The sequence below is a fragment of the Poecilia mexicana genome, unplaced genomic scaffold (assembly GCF_051168715.1).
Source record: "Poecilia mexicana isolate PSO_F unplaced genomic scaffold, ASM5116871v1 scaffold_11, whole genome shotgun sequence".
Lineage (NCBI taxonomy): Eukaryota > Metazoa > Chordata > Actinopteri > Cyprinodontiformes > Poeciliidae > Poecilia > Poecilia mexicana.
Window position 1 is genome coordinate 2,109,958 of NW_028263380.1, and position 18,867 is coordinate 2,128,824.

The 18,867-nt window shown below is 41.5% G+C and overlaps 1 protein-coding gene across 1 annotated transcript in view; it reads right to left on the bottom strand.

Moving 5' to 3' along the window:
• Positions 1–1,088: 1,088 nt before the first annotated feature.
• Positions 1,089–18,867, bottom strand: part of LOC106933716 (retinoic acid receptor beta) — an 86,907-nt gene continuing 69,128 nt past the window's right edge. Inside the window, exons 6-8 of the mRNA XM_088010059.1 lie at positions 13,233–13,437; positions 10,380–10,538; positions 1,089–9,450 (exon numbers count right to left, since the gene is read on the bottom strand). Of these exons, the coding sequence (XP_087866185.1) occupies positions 9,224–9,450; positions 10,380–10,538; positions 13,233–13,437 (591 nt within the window). The 3' untranslated portion in view covers positions 1,089–9,223. The remainder of the gene's footprint in view (positions 9,451–10,379; positions 10,539–13,232; positions 13,438–18,867) is intronic.

The following is an 18,867-nucleotide window of genomic DNA, read 5'->3' on the forward strand; positions in this document are numbered from 1 at the left end:
CCTGCTGGATGGTGACCCTCCACCCTTAAGTATTCTTCAGCTTTTTTTTCTAGGACTGTCTGTATTTAGCTCAACCCATCTTCCCATCAACTCTATCTTCACCTTATGAGGAAATTCATATCCACAATATGGTGCTGACACCACCATGTTTAACCACAGGTATGGTAAAAATAGTTCAGGCTAATGTGGAGGTTAATTCTCCATCAATCCTGATGTTTTGCACATTGGACAAAATGAAGTTTTGATCTGACCCAAACCTGTTAAACAGGCCGGTAACACTTTATTTGAAGGGGGTTGAATAAGACTGACATAACACCTGTCATAAACATGACATAACACCTGTCATGAACATGAATAAGCCTTCATGAATATTTATGACTGTTGTCATAAAGCGTCATTCGGTAAATTATGACACTTTTAATACAAAGTTGACATTATTCAAAATGTCTTTGTTATGACAACTTGACATTAACCAGGAAATCATTACTGTTTAAACTTTACCTTTAATAACATAAAGTTACCTAATTTTTAAAGTGCAATCAGTAATACTTTTATAACAAATTTATATCAGTAATGATTTCTTGGTTAATGTCAAGTTGTCATAACAAAGACATTTTGAATAATGTCAACTTTGTATTAAAAGTGTCATAATTTACCGAATGACGCTTTATGACTACAGTCATAAATATTCATGAAGACTTATTCATGTTCATGACAGGTGTTATGTCAGTCTTATTCAACCCCCTTCAAATAAAGTGTTACCAACAGGGCTTATTTTTATACATGACCTCTTAAGTCATTCTTCTCACCACTCTTGTACAACAACCTTTCTGAAATGTTTTTTTTTCCTCTGTATGTTTATTTTTCTCCATGTGTGCAAACACACAGCAGCAGATCCAATCATGTTCCTCATCTCCAAACCCCACCTGGAGTGTTCCCACACTCAGAAACATCCATCCACTTTCTTACATCCTTGTCCCTCAGTGGGGTCAGGAGGTGCTGGTGTCTATCTCCAGCTAACGTTACGGGTGAGAGGCGGGGTCACCTGGACAGGTTGCCAGTCTGTCGCAGTACTCAGAAACAAGAAGTTTAAAATAAATATATTTTATTACTTTGCAAGGACAGTTCATGGTAAAGTTAAACAGTACATGAACATAAAAAGCATGTTAATATACAAAGACAATATTTAATATGTAGGGCAGAACGTGTCGAAGCTCATGCCTTGGTTGGGTCACCCTGTAAGGTGGGGCGGGGCTAACGGCTCCCTGCTCCCTGTGGAACACGTGTTCATGAAGATATGAGCTCATGTTTCTCAGTCGTAGAGACTTTGCATGACGGTGGGCAGGTTCTCCACATCTGAACAGAAGAAAGTGACTGCAGACACTTTGGGATGTTTATCAAGAACAGCCTCAAGACTGACAAACACAGAGCTGCTGCTAAAGCTGTAGTATGTAACAGCTACAAGCAATATGTTTTTATTTTTATGTTTTTTACTTGTTAAAACAATGGTATTATGAGACAGATAATCTGTAAATAATAAAATACAAAGGCTGCCTCCATCCTGTGGCACTGCAGCCATCTACTGAAATACGTTGCTCATTACTGCTGAGCCTGATGTGAATGCTAGGCTAGTTAGCATAGCCACTGATGGTGGCATATAAATAGGTTTCCTGTAACAGTAAGTTGTTTCTCCACCAATAGCACATTTAGCGGTATGTACATAAGTGTGCTTGACAGCGCTAATACACGCCTCCCAGCTCTGATTGGTTGTTACTGACAGTATTTCTGTAGATGGCAGTAGGACCACAGGCAGGAGACAGAGGAGCTCCAATTTTGTCGCTGATTTTCCCGACATAGAGACAGTTTTAACAAATATGTGAAAAACATATTGTTTCTACAAGTTACACAGTGCTGCTTTATAGACTGATACTCAAGCTCAGAGTCAGGACCACTGGCTCCTGTGCAGGGCGAGGCCGACATGTGGCTCACAGGGTTATCTGACCTGCCGGTAAGACGCTGCTCAGTGACAGACTTGACAGCCTACAGGTCCTGGAAACATTGAGTTAATGTTTCCAGGATCTATGTAATGTATATGACACCTTCTGGTCAGTGATGTGTTTGCTGGTCATTCCTGTAGTGAGGTGGAGCCCCTCTGAGCCTCCCAGGCAGTGGCAGCATCATGACTGGCAGCAGCAGGAACAGCCCACTGATGGCAGGATGCAGTGATTCTATGCAAGTTCACCTCAAGACAATAGAATATCCATTAAAAAGATGGTTTATTTCATTGTTTCAGTTCCATTACACAAACAAATTAGTTGGATTTAAAACATTTAATTTGTATTAGAGATTAAGCTTTTCACTGAGCTGAAAAGAATATACATTCACCCACATAGATAAAACACACATAAGGATGGATTCCAAGTTGATTTCTATTCATTTTCATGACGGCAGCAAAAAAAAAAAAAAGGTATGATAATTACATCAGACCAATAAAAAAGACTTTCTAATCCAGATCCAGTCTGGGCTCCTAAATTACTGCATCAGTGCATTGTATCATGGAGGAGACGATCCAGTGGTTCTGCTGAAGTGTTCTGTTTGTTCTGTTTGGTACTGTTGGTTCTGGTGTCTCTCATCCCCTACAGACACACCATGGCATTCAGTCCGGGCCCGTTTGCTGCTAATATATAGTCACTAAAGCAGGTACTGGTACTTTCGGCAGTCGGTACCAGATCCTGCTGAAAAATCAGCATCTCTATATAGCTTGTAGGCAGAGGGAAACCTAGAGGGCTGCTCTTTGACCTGATCAAGCCCAGTGGATCAGAACCAGATAGATGACATGGATATGCAAACCGTCACTGACTCTGACCTGGACCTCCAAATGAAAAGCAGATTTTACTTTCAGCTAACTAGACACTGGACCACCGAGCAACAGCCCAGTTCTTTTTACCATCAGATACTTCTACTGCAGGGGTGTCCAAAGTGGGTCCTGGAGGGCCGGCATCCTGCATGTTTTAGTTCTCTCCCTGGTTTAACGCACCTGGATCAAATAATGGCTCGTTAGAGGCCTAAGAGGAACATTGACTTGCTGACAAGGTTGTTACCACCACCAGGGAGAGAACTAGAACATGCAGGCTCAGGAACACTTTAACACCAGGAATGTGGGAGTTGTAGTCCATGTACTGGATGTTTCTATGTGTGGTGCCTTTAAGGCTCTGACTCCTGCTGCACTTCAAACTCTTCAACGTTTTTTGTTTCACAATCCTTTCAAAGCTGCAGTCATTCATTTTACTTGAGCACCATTTTGTGTACTTCTGCCATGTTTTTTTCCTTCCTCTTGTGAACAGCCAGCTCCTGACCCTCCTGGTGACAGCCAACACCCTCCATAAGGTGGACAGCTATCAGCCTACACCACACATCATGGTGTAGGCTATTCCATTTCACATTAAAAGCCTACTTTTTATTGGTCTTGTGTAATATTCTAGTTCTGAAAACTGGATTTTGGGTTTTCATCATCAAAATGAACAGAAACACACACTAGGGAATGTATGTGTAATGAATGTAATACAATCTTCCATTACTTTAAATTCAGTTACTGAAATAAATGATTATTTTAATGATATTCTGTGGTTTTTGTGACCAGCCAGCCTCAAAACTTAAAAGTTTGAACAATCATCTACTGAGGGGAAGATAAAGTGACTGTGTGTGGAGGAGATGTCTGATATGAACTCTGCTGATAGCCACACATCGGCCACGTCCTGCAGAAGGTAACCCTCTGATCAAACAGCTGCCAGCTGATTGGGTTGATTGTTTGACGACAGCCGATTGACATCCTGAGGCAACTGTGCCACAAACAGAACATATCAGTGGTACTGAGTGTTGGTCCATTTGTCCCATTCATGTCGCACCTGCCTTCAGATAAGCTCACCATGTTCCAGTTGCTTCCTTTTCTTCAGTGAGTTTGTGTTTCCAAGGACGAGTGAGCGTCTTTTCCCACAGAGCTGCCAATTGGAATGCAAAGCACAGAGCATTTATATAACATCTCTGCAGTGAGCAAGATAGTAGAGTCTTACAGTTACGGCAGTACGACATTCAGCAGAACAGAACGAGGAATCCAGACGGTGGAGTTGAGTCCTAAAGGAAGCGGCGATCAGTCCCAATGCCTCAGGGCCGCTTGAAGCTTCAGGGGCAGCTGTGGACATTCTTCAGCTGTGAAAGTTTACCAGCTTACAGAAGATAAAAACTAGCCAAACACAAAAACCAGCACCTCTCCCTTCATCTCTCACCAGGAGAGAGAGAGAAAAAAAAAGAGAGAGAGAATTCCCTCTGTTTCAAAGACATAAGTGTAAGTACTCCTTAACACTGCATATCATTCTTCTGACACTCCGTGCTATTATTCACATTCAAACAAGCAAAAAAAAAAAGAAGAAAAAAAAAGAATCAAAAAGCTGAAACTGCTCTAGCTTCCCTTATGATATGTATTTCTGAGCCGGGATGGATGGAATGCAGATGGATGTTTGTTATGCGCCTTGGAGACCCAGAACCTGTCGCTGCCTTAGAGTCGACTCGCTTTGCTGCTTCCCATCAAATACAAGAATGAATCAGCACAGGCGGATGTATAGGAGAACAGTGAAAAAACACTTCCATAGTTCAATTTGGAATTTGAAATCATATTCGTATTTAAATAACTGTCATAAAATTCAAGAGTATACCATCACCCAGGACTAAAACTGAAGCAGACAAAGTTAAAGGATTAGCTCAGATCTTCTGAAGTGGGGTTCTGTAGAGGTTCTGACCAGCAAATAGAAAAAAGCTTTTAGTCTCTTCATTGTAATGATTACAGATGCTAGCTAAAGCTTTTAGCTAAGTAGAGGCAGGAGAAAATGGCCAGATGTTTCCCTCCTCCATCCATTGATGATTAGCTGGCTGGGTAAAGGCTGCTATGATTTTTCTTACAACAAAGTAAACAAACTATTTGGAAGTACATCCAGTTTCACAAAATACAGACAATCATCATGAGGCAACTAAAAAAGAAGCACTGACCGCCACTATTTTAAATACACTGCTGCTTTAAAGAGCCTGTGGGCTAGCTTCCACTGCTACAGCAGATAGCCTGGCTAGTTAGCCGGCTAACATCACTGTGTGATGTTCACTTTGTAACAATAGGAAAACAATAGGGAGGATATAAGAGCTTGGTTCAAATCAATAATTTCTTAATATTGATGAAAATGTTCTTCGTTAATATTAATATTATAAGCTACCTTGCTGAAAAGTTACTGGTAAGTTCATTTTGTCTACTGAGTTTTAAATATTCAGTCTAGAATCGTGGCAAAAATACTGGGTAAGATATTGTGGTTTTCCAGTGTAGGGGACAGAGCTACAGACGTTTGTTTGCTTGTTTATGTGTCAAAATAAAAAACAAAAAAATCTGTGTTATAGATAACATTAATACAAGACCCCTATTTGTACATTTTTCTGTAGAACATAATTTGTAATCATTTGTGGAAAATTTGCCTATTCACAGACTTTTTTGTAGAGGTTATGATCTTAAATAGTCAAAATAAAATACCTTTGCGAAATGCTACTTAACACACTATTGACTGGAGTTTACAAAGCAACCAATCCAGGAGCGCCATTTATTTTCCTGGCACTGGTTGACTGAACCCCTAAGAGCGAAGATTAGGAAGACGGTGAAAGTTAGCTTCTGCTGTAGTGCTAAGACGGTTTCCAATATAGTGCTATATTGAGGTATATTTGGTTTATGAGGTAACAGTAATGAACATTAACTGTTTATTATGATAAACAGTTAATGTTCAGATGGGGCGGTCGTGGTCCTTAATCCCCACCAATACTGGAGCTCCACTGTGTTCAGTGTCATAGATTGATTAAGCAACAAGAGGAGTTATTATTGCTTTTCTGGTTTAAATTTTTATCACTATGAAACTGTGGTATTTTTTTTTACCAGTATTTTACATACTGGTAAAAAAGTGTGATATTATGAAATCACACTATTACACTTCAGATGCTTATGGTCATATCTGTATAACCATCAGCATATAAAGTGTAATATTTAACACTTTGGATGGAGTAGCTTGTAAACAAATAAGCAATTTCCCTTTTTAGGATCAATAAAGTCTGTTCTATTCTAAGTGGTAAATGAAATTCCTTTTAAGCACCGCTGTCACATTTAGAGATTGGAGTTGATTGAAGGCACTTATCTCCTAGTGTTTTGGATCAGACTTGACTCTGTTTAGCTCTAAAATGAAGCTCTACTTCACTGAAGCGAAGGCGCTAATATAATCATCAACTTCAGGTGAGATAATTACTATCCACAATCTCTCAACATAACCCCACTTCCCAAAATCCAATCCACTCCTTTAACTGTAACCAGGTGAGACGTGGTAGTGTGCAAGTTTCTTTCTTGTTAATATTTTGCAGCGAAGCCGATGTTTTCCTTTTAGTTCTTCAGTGGAAATTCTGCTTAATTTTTTTTTCCTTCAGCAAAACAGACTTTAAAACGAGATTCAGTCACTTTACTGTCAACAAAGAAGTGAATATGACTCTTTTCAAAATGAAAAGGTATTGCTTTCAGTTAATGCATTAAAAAATATCATCTGTGCTGAAATATGGATTACCACATCGGAGCTGATGGGCCCTGAGGCAGTGGAGGGTCTGGGTCCCTCAGGAGGTCATAACAGTGTCTTTTCTCTTATGGTTCAGCTTCACATGTGACCTTGGCTGTGGAGAAAGGCAGCTCTCCAGGATCATGTTTTAGTTTCAGAGGAACCTCCTAACGCCTCCATACCAGCTCAGTTGGATTCGCCTCCCGAAGGAAGCGTTTGCTCAGTTGGCTGTCTGGAGGGGTCAGAGGTCATCTGGAATCTCATTTTGCATCGTTAGGTAAAGCTTACACAGTCAGGTCAGAAGAGCAAGGCAAACATTTGGAGTGGAGCTACCGATCCCACCCCAGTGTGTGCTTTCTGTGTTAGCTACAATCATCCGGACCCAGGAGGCCCGGTGTTCCGGTGTTTAGTGTGTTTAAGGATTGCATTGCTCCCGTGTTTCACTGGTTCAAACAAGACACTTTATGAGGGAGGAGGAAGGTGAGATGCAGAGCTCTGTTCATAAGGCCACAGCAGAGCTCCGGCGCCGTCGACAGCAGCAGATACACACTCATTAGGCCGACTTCATTCTGGGAAATATAAACCAGCTGCAGGCTGATGTCAGAATGGAAGGAAAAAAAAAACAGTTTGATCACTGAGACAGAAACATTTACTATGAAGGCAGACCAGAGTTTTGGGTTGCATCTGGCTGGAACAATGACCTAGATTAGGAATAGTCCTAAATCTCACCTGATTTGTTTGTTTTGCAATAATACAAAGAAGTTATCTGATTTTTACAGTTGAGATAGCCGAATCCTTCCAGGTGAACGTAATTGAATCATTCAGCCCTGATATGAAAGGTTTTATCCCAGAGAATCATCAGCTGGTAACCAGAACCAGATGATCTTCAGATTGATCGACTGTGGTCAGCCTGTTAGAAATCCATCCGTACTCTGCGTGGTGTGGATGTTTCTACTTGGAGAAGACTCAAACATTGTCAGTTAGTTTCAGATTAAGTCAGAAGAGTTGTATGAAGCTGCATAAACATGAAACAGCGCTCTCCAGGCAGAGATGTAGTGACTAGAAGTGAACTAATAAACAGTCTGCTCCATAAATCAGATGACTGGCAATCTGATGAGCTACTGTCAGCCAAAGGGGTCACATCTGCATGTTAGCGGTTAGCAATACTCGCCCCACTGTTGACAACTTAGAAACTTTGTCTCTATATTTAGTGACTCTTCAGACAAAAATATTGGTATCGGTCAAAATCGGAATCGGGAGGTGAGGATTTTTATAGATAACTGCAATCGATGCAGCTCTAGTAGGATGAAGTCTGCAGTTTTACTAGGATCTAAGACAGAGCAAGACTTTCAGCAGATAACAGGAAGGCTGAACAAAGACTGTCCTCTTTCTCTTCCAGCCTGTGCTGTCATTGTCAAGGAACATGTTGGGTCTGGGAATATTTGTAGGATTTCAGAAAGTTAATGTCTGAGTTCCAATGGAACACATAGAGGGCTTCATTTCTAATGCTAACCATGCAAGCTGCCTTCATTGCATTTTCCTAATGCTAAAGACAAGTGCCTCTGCTGCTGCGCTAGCAAAACATTTCTGTTCCTATTATAGTTCTCAAAGAGAGCTTGGAATCGTTAGCAGCCTTTTTCAACAGGTCAAAACTTTACAAAAAAATAGATTTTGGTTTTTTGTGAAGTCAGTAACAAAACATAAAGTGCAAGAATTGTGTCAGATTTTGATTAAGCTGACAGACAGTTTTAGCCTCTTGTCTAGGTTGTTTTACTGGGCAGACAGCCTCAGTGTGTGTGTCTGTGTGTGTGTGAATCTACTCGCTCAGGTCTGACCCGGCCGGTCTGATGAGTGTGTATCAAAGCCTCTGCTGTTTGCTTCCCTCCCTGAAGAAACAGCTGAACCGACTCAGCTGCAGGTATGGAGGGAAGCGCTGCATTCTGCAGGTATGGATGCACACTCATCCATGAACAACACGTCACGTAACACTAAAGAGCAGTTTTAAATATACAAACAGATGGAAAATGTCTGACTTCAGTCATATCTATGTGCATTAACATTCTAGATATTTTTTTTTAAAGAACTTAAAATTAGTTCTGCTTTAAACTTTGAAAATAATCAACACGATGGGACAAGCACCACAAAACTCATCCTACAAACAGAGGCCTGACCATACCATGGTATGTACAGTGTGTGTATGCCAGCAGTACGACTGATGGACAGAGATGACGGAGAAACACAGAGAGAGAAATCGTTATCAAACTCCCGTCATGCAGATACGAATTTACACAGGAGACCTGAGGAGTATCATCTGTGGTGTTTGGGGAGGCCCCCAAGGGCCCTCCTCCTGAGTCCTGACCCCAAACTACAGCTCCACTCACAGCCAAATGCAGAGCACTCATCCTTTGAGGCCTCTGTGTTGTTTTCTTTTAGAGGAGAAAAATTTTTTGAGTAAATTGGAGAGAAAAATAGAAGGATTTAAAGTTAATGTTACACCAAGCAAAAGAGAAGGAATAAAGAGGTTATAGAGGGTCAGCTCCTTGTTGGCTGATCTTTTTGTGCAAAGGAATGTCTGAACGAGTTAAAGAGACACCTGGTGCCTCCTAGGGCTCGGTGCTGGGCGGAGGGGGCGTGGCCTCGTCGGGGTCCGAGGACTCTGGCGACTCGTTGTCCTTGGTGCTGGGACTGGCCCCGGCCTCAGTGGACGTGCTGCTGCTGCTGCTGCTGCTGATCTGACCGTCCTGACCCTCTGAGTTTTCCAGCATCTCCTGGATGAGAGGGGGCATGGAACCTGGAATCTCCATCTTCAGAGAGATGACTCGCTCGGCTCCTGGAGGACAGCAAGCAGAACAAGACCACTTTAAAACTTTAAACACCAGTTCAGCTAAACGGAGTTTACAGTTTAGTGGCTGAACTTCATTGTTGTTGCATTGCATAAACACAAACTGTGGAAGGACCACAGTGGTGGTTCTGTTGGACCTCAGTATTGACCATGACATATTACTGGAACCACTGGAGAGTTGGGCCGGACTCTCCGGTCCAGAACTCAGCTGGTTTGAGTCTTACATAAAGAACAGAGATTTCTTTGTTTCAACAGAAAATGTCTCATTGAAGTTAACAGAAGTCACATGTGAGATACCCCAAGGTTCAATCCTAGGACCCCTATTAATATCTATATGCTCCCACTGGCTCGGGTTAAAACAGAAAATAAGATTAGCTACCATATTAGAACAGATAAATGTGTGGATGTGTCATAACTTTCTCCAGATGAACAGAAAGAAAACTGAAGTTATTATCTTTGAACCTAAAGAGGAACGATAGAGTCAACACTCAGCTTCAGTTTTACAGATAAAAACTAGCGGTCAGACTGAAATCTAATCTCTCAGGTCAGAGTTTATCACTCTGACCTGAACCTTCAGAGACACATGAAGACAGTTACAAAGTCGGTCTTCTGTCACCTGAAGAACATTTCCTTGACAAAATGTAGTGTCTGTTACTGGTTTTCACAATTGTTGACTATTTGATACATTTATGATGTTTTTATGTTTTCATGATGTAAAACACTTTGAACTGCCTTGTTGATGAAACGTGCTACGCAAATAAACTTGACTGATTGGTGCATTAAATTTGAGCTCATACAGTTAGATGTGAATCCAAACATGTCTACCTCTACAGACTGTTACTGGACTCCTAACCATCTCTGCTGCATTTCTAGGCCTGATCCTCTCACCGTCCATCAGATGTCGATGGCCTTCCTACCTTTAGCGCTGATGCTGCGCAGGTCCGTGATCTTCATCAGGGTTTTGGGGAACATGTGTGGCTTGCTGGGTCGGCGCTTCCTCACGTAGATCTTCAGAGCCTCCAGCAGTGGCTCCTGGAGCTGATCCACCTTGGAGGGTTCCTCCAGATCCTGGCGATCTGATACACACACAAACACACACACACACACGGTCAGCCTGGAGACTTCTGTGTAACAAGTTAATGTCTACTATATGATCAAAAGAGATTTTTACCAGTCTAATCATTAGGGTTATTCATAGTAAAACACACAAGGGATCTGATTTACCATCAGAATAATTTTCAACATTAATTTTTCAATACAAAATTCAGCTTTTTTTATTTGTTTTTTTTTAGCAACAAATATCAAAAGTCTTTCCAACTGTTACAGCTGACAAAATGAAGTACTGTGAAGTGATGTGAATGTCTGACTTCTGGAGGAATCAGGCTTTACAATAATATATAAAACAGTTCTAAAATCTTTCACCTGGTGGCGCTGGGGTCATCCTGTTGCAACAAGGAGGTCCTGCTGGGTTCAATATTTGGAGTGAAGTCTAAGATTTATTTTTCCATCCCTCCCACAGACTGGACCTAAGCTGTACCTCAGCTGGCCAGGAGGTGGCAGTGTGTACTCTGGAATCTGATAGTGTTGGCCCCTCTGTCAGAGGTGTGGTTTACTTTTCATGGATTATGCAAGAGCCTGTAATGTTTTCCCAGGCCTCAGTAAAAGCGCGCTGAGCAGAGTGAGCCCAGTGGAGAGGGAGACTGATCTCCTAACAAACTGACAGGCAGGAGGGACAGATAGAGGAATAATGAGACACAAATGTGTTCAACTCTCCAGTGAAACTTTGTGCGACTGAAGGAGAAGGACTTCTACTTCAACATTAAGGCATGTGCATTCTGACATGATGGAGGGACTCATGCTCTGGTTTTCCTCCTCAGACTGCTCTCCTGCAGCCAGCTGACTGATGCAGCTGTCTCATACCTGCTCATCCTCTCCACCTCCCCTCTCCTCTAAATAACAGCAGCTGATTTTTAGTTCACTCTATCCAAAACCTGGCTGCAACTTCACTCTGTAGTAAATGGAGGAATCGATAGAGGCTCCCTCTGAGTTAAATAAAGGGCAGTCCAGCTCTTTGAACTGGAAGTGAATTAGCTTATTCTTTCAGGATTTACTTATTGTCCTCAAAACAGGTCTTTGCTAATGATGCGGTGTAATCAGGCTGCAGACTGTTTAAAGTTGGTCTCAGACTGAACTAAATTAATCTGACAGGTGGGATGAGCAAAGCAGTCAGAACCAACCCCTCACCCACACCCTGGGTTCCTCCACCTTCCTCCACCCCAGCAGCCGATTTGAACATAAATTTAAAAGACATTTCCCACCAGACTGGTTCCACTGTTACGAAGCTTCCAACAGTCACAGATGTTTTCTGGCTCCTGGTAAGTTTCTACTTGACTCAGGATTAATTGTTGATTAATGTTTATTTGAGCAAAATGAGTTCCATTGGATTAAGTAATAACGTCCACCAGAAGAGAGCGCCGCTGGTCATCCTTATGTTGATTCAGTTGATACAGAAACAAAGATGGCGCGAGATCCCAGAATGGCAAAATAATACAGTCTAAACAGACCCTGGTGTGGGATTGAAAACGTTCTTTATGCCGTTCTGGTTTAAAATGTACACACTTGACAAGCTCCTTAAGTGACACCTTAGTAACACTCACTCAGCCGAGCTGCATGGCGGAGCAGCGTCTGCCTCTCAACCAAAAATCAATGAGGCAAGGATGTGATGACAGAAAAGTGGAAAATTAAAATGTGTTGGAAAAAAAAACCTGATGCGAATAAGCATGGCTGATTTTGAGTGTTATGAGTTAATGCGCAAAGTTGTAACATTCCATCTAGAGCAACAATGACGACCAATGAGAAGGAATCTGAACTGGAACCAAGACTAACAGCATGAAGTGTGGCTCTGACCTCTGACTGTAGCCCGACCGGACAGCAGAGAGCTGGATCAGGATGGGCAGTACAGGCTGCCGTCCAAATCATGTTCAGCAACCTAAGAGGTTCCAATAAACTTATTTATAAATATGTCTGAGTTTTATAATGTGATAAAGCCACACTTTTCTGTTTATTCAGTCAGTTTTTAATACACCTGCACAAAAATTATAGAACTATAATGATATGCTTCGTTTTTTAAAAGTCAGCATTTTATATAAAATTCATTCCTTCGAGTTCTGGAAATCAGTCGACCCTCCTGATACATGAGAGAACTCAGGGTTTCAAGAAAGTTTCCGTTTATCAATTAATTTCTAGTCGATTGATAAGATCAATCAATTTTAGATTAAGTCATCAATAACTTGCATACCTACTAAAGGCCCACTCACTCACAAGATACTTCAAAGTGTTTTATAGGAAGAACAAATTAACATGGAAAAAAAGATTGATTCATCCAGAAATGGTTAAAACCTGAGACATGCTCACCTAAAGGAAACACTTTAAAATGACAAAATTTCAGCAAGCAGAAAAGCTACAGCCGAATAGAACTGATAAATCTGGTTTAAAGGAAGAAACGGTTTGCCCCAGAGCTGCTGAGCCCAGGAACCAAACGGAGCCTCGTCTTTCGTTCTGGTTCTGGGATCAGGGAGTGAAAACCTCCTGGTTCTCCATGGCTCATACTGAACCAGCAACACCAGTCTGGGAGCCAGTAGACTCATGTAATGTGAGCCAGTTTCCTGGTGTTGGTCAGAACTCTAGCCACAGCATTTATTAAACACTTTACTGCGTCAAATCAAAACTAGAGAGGTTTCATAAGAAGCATTGAGTTCTGGTCTACAAACCTCCTGAGATGAGACAGATGGCGCTGAGAAGACCCGTCTCTGTGTCGTCCATCTCAATGGGCAGCAGCTGGTTGGCAAAGGTGAACACCAAGTCGGTGAGCGGGCCGAAGCCAGCATTGTGCATCTGTGTCCGATTTAGGGTCAGTCCATCTGAAAAGGTCATGGTGTCCTGGTCAGGAGTGTACCGTGTGCAGATACGCAGGATCTGAGGGCGAAGGAAGGGAGGGGCAAGGAAATGGTCAGAACAAGCTCCATAAACAGGAAACTGAACATTACATATTTATATAACGAGATAATAATTACATCACATCAGACAATCGTTGACTCGTGACATGTTGCTGCAATTAAATTAATCAAAATTTAAGAGTAACCACAGAAAATAATCAGTCACTAGGAGCAACAAGAGGTCATTGATAACACAGCTGGCTGCATCCAAGTACAGCAATGGAAAGTTTAGAGGAGGAAAATCATGTGGTAGGAAAATCTGAACAAACACGTTCTGTAGCTGAACGAGGTTCTGGGCAAACCTTCAGTTAGCTTGCAGGAATATGAAGCAGATTCAGTTGTTTTTATTGGTTTCTGTCCCCTTAACCGTACAAGAACATTTATGGGAATATAAATAAATGAATAAAATAGCATATTATATTAGCTGCATACCCACAGGGTGGCACCCTCCTCCCACACACACACTTTTCTAGGAAGGCAAAGCAGAAGACAGCACTCCCCTGTCTTGCATGTGCAACCAATGAGGTTCTCATATAGCATGTAGCATAGCCTAACGCTAGCTGCTTTAGCAGCCAGAAAACCTCAGAGAAGCAAAACAGTGACCTTCCACTAACCCCTGCAGAATCACCTTGCTCTGAATGTGTGCTTGTGTTTGAGTGTGTATGCATGTGTGTGTGTGCACCTAATAATGCAGCTGATTGTGAGCGTGGAGCCTTTGAAGCGGTTTGAGTGGGCTGCCTCTGACAGTGAGTGACAGGCGTGTCTGCAACATGAAACAGAATAAAACATGGCTGCTGGCGGTGGCTCTCACCGGCTGGCCAGGCCTGCTCCCAGACACACTCCGGCTCTGTCCCACACATATACATCCATACACATTTGTTTGATCTCTCCTCTGATACGCCCCTCACCCAGCACAATGGCTGCGTCCTTCACCATGGAAATGTGCTGCTGAACAGATGATGATGGCTGAGCGACAGCCAGAAAACCATCACAGTCGGCCTTCAACTTCTCAACCCCGCGTCCCCGGTCTTTCCCTCCACCACTGCTTCGTCTCATCAGACAGTAGGACCAGGTCAGTGTTAGCTCCCAGACCATCCGTCAGCATGCCACTGCCTGGACGACCAGACCAGGTCAATAAAAATCCATTTTCAGAATAACGTTCTGCGCATGTGCTGCTAGTTTATCCAGAGTGGGCTCGTTTGTTTGCAGTTCCATTTATCATTAAGAAACATCTTTGTGAATAATTTATAGATTTTATTGTCAGCGGTTTCACAGCTCTCTTACAGCAGTGTGAAAGCAGACTGGGTTGACATCCTCTCAAAACATGCATGTGGTGTTATTTACGGTTCTTTTCAGGCGTTTGATGCATTTTGCTGAGCAGAAGTTCAATTCTCATAACTGTTAGTTCAACCTCCACAACATTTACTCATCTGTGCTCACCACTGTAGCAGCTTCTCATTTATTCCAAGAAATTTCCAGTGCTTTTGCACATCTGTATTGTCTCTGTACATTTATCTACTGTAAATGCTATAAAACTAATAATCTTCATTTCATTGGTTTAGTTCTCACATAGAAAAATAAATAACAGGTCAAAATCTGTCAAGGTAATTTCTATTAATTTCTTTAGCAGCTTTCTCAGAAAACTTATCCCAGTTTGAAGGATTCCTTTCAGGTCAATCTCACCTTTCACTGATCAGGAGGATTGTGTGAAGCATTAATTTGTTGTAAGCAATGACAAACATGAATCCTATGATTTAGCTCTAAGTGACGTTGTCTGCACCGTTTCAGTTTAGATGTGTCAGAATGATTCACAGTATTCTATGTTGTTTCCTCCAATTTAATTCCATTTTGCAGCTCTGCTCAGCCCTACTCAAAACATGTTTATGTTTGTTGTACTGTGAACATCCATCCATCCATCCATCGAGGCCCAGACTTCTCTCTCCCCAGCCACATGTGAAAATTCCTCCAGGAGAATCCCAAGGTATTTCCAGGCCATTTGTATTAGATGATGCATCCATAACTATATGTGTTGATAATAGAACAATTCATGTGTCTTCTGATATTTTAGGTCAAGTAAATATGGCTGAACCATAAGAGCTACTGTCTATTTCTGAGCGGGTAACCATCTGGTTCTTCAGTCACTACTCACAGCAAACTGTACAGTGAAAATATGAAGCATCATATTCACTGTTTTGTGAATAACATATGCTACTATAGGTTTCAAATGGCTGCGCAAATAGTATCTGTCATGAGCATTTTCAGGTGTTGTCACCAATATCAAACTTTTTTTACTCAGACATGAAGAGAGTGGACTGTCATAATGAAAACATGTTCAGGTTTTGGCTGTCTGGGTCACAAACATGCTGTCAGAACTTTTTATTTTGCTGAAACTTTCATTGAGATGGAAACTTTTTTCTTTTGAGGAATGAATTATCCATTCTGAGCACGTGGCTGACTTTTGCCATGGATCGGGTTTTGCAGTTTGTGTTATTTGTTTAGAGAAATGCACCACAATGCTTGAAAAAAGATGGCCTGGCAAAACTATCTTAAACCCTGGTATTTCACCACCTTATGTGATATTTTTGAGATCTTATGTGACAGAGCAACACAAAGTAGTGCATTACTGCAAGGTTAAAAGGGAAACACAAATAAAAATCTGAAAACTACAACCTATTAACAGAATCCAGTAGAACCACTTGTGTTCAGAGTCACATAAACAGTAAATAAATTCTGCTGAATGCAGCTGAAGGATGAGATCATGATCTCAGACCTTTTCTGACTCAGTCACTCCTGTCGGCCAACCAGTTGTCTGCCTTTCCCTTCCTCTTCATCACTGTCCTCCTCTCTCTTGGCCATAACATTTATAATGAAACATTCACATGGAACACAAATTTGCACCTTGGATACACAATGTTGCATATTGTTACTTTATATTTTAACCGTCCTGTCTGAACCAGAGGCCTCCACTATCCTCAACAAGCATGGAGCCGAGGCTTAAAACTCGTCTTCAAAGTGGCCAGGGGTTTTTATTCTCTCTTTCAACGTCTTTTGCCGGCTTTATCTTGAAAAGGGGGGCATTCTTCTTTTTTAAAGCCACGGTTATACTTATACAGTTAAAATGCATAATGCACTTCCCCACATCACAGGAAGCACAGTGTTCAAAAGGTCGGATACGTTTACACCTCTATTTCATCTGCGGCCTCTTCTAGACAGCGACGTGTTTCTGAGCCTCTGGAAGTGTCACCTCGTAGTCTGAATGAGGTTCTTAAGCTTTTCTTTTTCAACAAATCTCACCAACATTTGCATTTCGCTTTAAGCAGAAGCAAAACTAAACATATTGCCATATGGCAGACACTTTCTCTTTTAACGGAGAAACCCAGTCTCTCTCTGAAATATCCAACCTGATTTAGGTATTTATTTCCATTCCATGATAAGAAATATTTCAGTAGATGTTAACATCACTGCCCTACACATGCACACGTTTACCTGGGACAGCAAAAAACGAGAATACTAATTAATATAGAGCTATTGTATATGTTCATGATATAAATTTTTGTGACATGACTGACAAAAGAACTCAAGGCGATTATAAAATGTCAGTGTATAAACACAGCTTATACATTATGATCTCAGAATGATAACATAATGTATTTTACGTCCAGATCCAAAACAATAAAAATGACCTTGATTGTTTCTAAAAATAGAATAGAGCCCTAGAGGTCAAAAATGTAAAATGCATAACAAACCTGTCATCAGTGTTTATACGTTCTCCCTCCTCCCCCCGTCTGTGCAGTGAATGTTAAATACCCCACCTGCCCCACCGCCCTCCCCCCTCCACCTCCCACTCCAGTATGCATGACAGAAACAAGAGGGGAAGAGAATCAGCCATTTGCCATTTTCCATCTCATTATTGCAGTTCCATTACTACAGCATGTCGCTTCACTTAACAACTGCTAAATGACAAACAATCACCCAGCAGCCTGCAGACATTTCCGCATCTGTGCTCAATAAAGAACACACTATCATTAACAAACACAGAGCCACTGACTGGTCATCAGTGACAATATAAGAAACACACACACACACACACACACACACACACACACACACACACACACACACACACACACACACACACACACACACACACACACGCAAGCCATCTTAAAAGTTTAATCAGTTTAGTCAGAGAAAATGCTCACTACAGACATCTACTCTCCATAAAGTTTTGAATCGACAGACGTGGTGAGTAATCTGACGTGTCTGACTCCGGCTGGTCAGCCCAGACAAACCCCCAATCAGGACGGCCTGATGGGAGCTGAGTTGGATGATAAATGGCGTTTCCTCTGGAGAGCTAAGCAATTAACTCAGAATGCTATTTGAAGAAGTGAAAAGATTGTTTCAAATTGAGGGAGAACAAGAACCTTAATCAGTTCAGTTAAGTTCAGTCAGACAGAGGCAGTTCCCTGCAAAGGTCACCTCAGGGCATCACACTAAAACCAGAGCCATCTAGTTTAAATCCCATTGTTCATATAGTAACTCAATTCAATTCTATGCAGTCCATTCTAGTGCAATCCCCTGTGAAGTGTGGTTCAAACTTGCAAGTACTGTACTAATAATTGTTGTTAAAGTAAGTTTATCTTACTTTCTTATGAAAAAAAAAAAGTTTCCAAAGTGACATTTGAGGGAGAATTCCACTTTTCCAGATTGGTTGAATCATTAAAAGCTATTTGTCAGTCTGATCCAATCAGCAAATACAGATAGATGAAGAAACATATGTCAGCTAAAAACACTTTCTAACAGTCATGCAAACTGTTGTCTATTTTAACCAAGCAATCAGACAAATGGTGCATCTAAATAGTTTTTTTTGTCGATAGTTAACTATCTTAGGCTCCCATTTACATGGAGCCGCTCTTCAAAAAAACCAGTTGAGACCCAGTGGCTTGTTTACACCAGTGACTGGATTCTCTCACATCAGCACTTTTTAAATCAGGTCTGAGTGAAGCTTTTCTGTAAAACCTCCCATGAAGGTGTGAAGTGCTCCACAGCTGTGACCCTACACACGGCTGTGGGGTTTATTCTACACATGGCGGATCACATAGTGCTGTGTTGTGCTGACTGAACCTGTTCAGTTTCTGATGAGGAATATGTTACATGAGCACTTGGTTCCTGGGAGACAGAAATGGGTTTCTGTTTACTGTGAGGTGGAAGCTGAGAGTCAGAAATGCATGTTCATTCAAAGACCTGCTAAAATCACAGTGCCACATAGTGGTCTGGCATAACAACTACAGCTGATGCATGGTGGCACTTGTAAATGTGGAACATTTTCTCAATCAGCATATGAAAATACGAGCAGTTTCCAGGCGTTCTAGTATAAACAAAGCTGTAGAGTATTTACTTCATTAACAGT